Source organism: Mandrillus leucophaeus, unplaced genomic scaffold (assembly GCF_000951045.1).
Source record: "Mandrillus leucophaeus isolate KB7577 unplaced genomic scaffold, Mleu.le_1.0 Scaffold439, whole genome shotgun sequence".
Taxonomy (NCBI): Eukaryota; Metazoa; Chordata; class Mammalia; order Primates; family Cercopithecidae; genus Mandrillus; species Mandrillus leucophaeus.
In genome coordinates, this window is record NW_012104687.1 from 1,017,393 (window position 1) to 1,018,368 (window position 976).

The 976-nt window shown below is 41.4% G+C and overlaps 1 protein-coding gene across 1 annotated transcript in view; it reads left to right on the forward strand.

The window, feature by feature from the left end:
• AGMAT (agmatine ureohydrolase (agmatinase)) overlaps positions 1-976 on the forward strand; it is a 17,743-nt gene extending 16,767 nt beyond the window's left edge. Inside the window, exon 9 of the mRNA XM_011993986.1 lies at positions 570-976. Within this exon, the coding sequence (XP_011849376.1) occupies positions 570-643 (74 nt within the window). The 3' untranslated portion in view covers positions 644-976. The remainder of the gene's footprint in view (positions 1-569) is intronic.

The window sequence follows — 976 nt, forward strand, 5'->3', positions numbered from 1 at the left end:
TCATTAACCCTAACAAAACCCCTAGGAGGTAGCTAAGTATTATTAGCTTGCCCACCAATCAGCAGAAGAGAAAGAAACCAGCCTGCAGTCTATTGACAGAGTGGCCCAGTCCCCTTCTCCTTTGACGTTTCATTGCCAAGTGAATTCTATTCTAAAGCATAAATAATATGTGTTAATATTTATCACGTAGGAACTTAGCTGGTTAAGATCTTGGAAGCAGATGCCATCCCAATAATTTTAATGTTGACAAGCTTATGGAGTTAGGCCTATCGACCTCAGAGGGTAGATAATATATACAGTACACATCATTATTATAGGTTCTCCTTTGGGAAAAATCTGTTCTCAGGGTAAACAAAGAACTTTCTGAATTTTAAAATATGATTTCCAAATGATGCTTGATGGAGGCAGAGAGCCCGGGCTGAGTGTTCACAGCTGGTGGGCACCCTAGAGGGGTGTACAAGACAGGGCTCTGGAAAAGGAGGCACAAGGGGAAGAAAGCTGAGGAGTCCCAAGGCTTGGCTCAGGGGGTGGTCTGCAGGGTATTCATGTCAGGTTTTACTTCTTCGTAGGGAACACAGCCCTGCTGGCGGCTAACCTGCTGTTTGAGATGCTGTGTGCTCTCCCCAAAGTGACAACTGTCTGAGTCTTGTGCTCTTCAAGACAAAACAGATTGCGTCGCTGACAAGTTCTCAAGAAGAACTTATGAGTAAGCAGTCTGAGAACTAAAGAGTTGATGCCAAGAAAACTTTCTGCTGAAAGTGTCATTGCTGGCTGTGAAATCGGGATATTCAGTAGAACTCTCACCCAAACAGCAATATTTCTAAGGAACTTGGATTAATTGGAAAAAGGCAAAAGAGTACTTGTACTGTTTTTTTTCCCTTTGATGAAAGATGGAGGATAAAGGGGAAGTGTGGAGAATTTCTTTTAAGATTATCTAAACATTAGAAACATGAAATTAAAAAAAACTATGAAATAA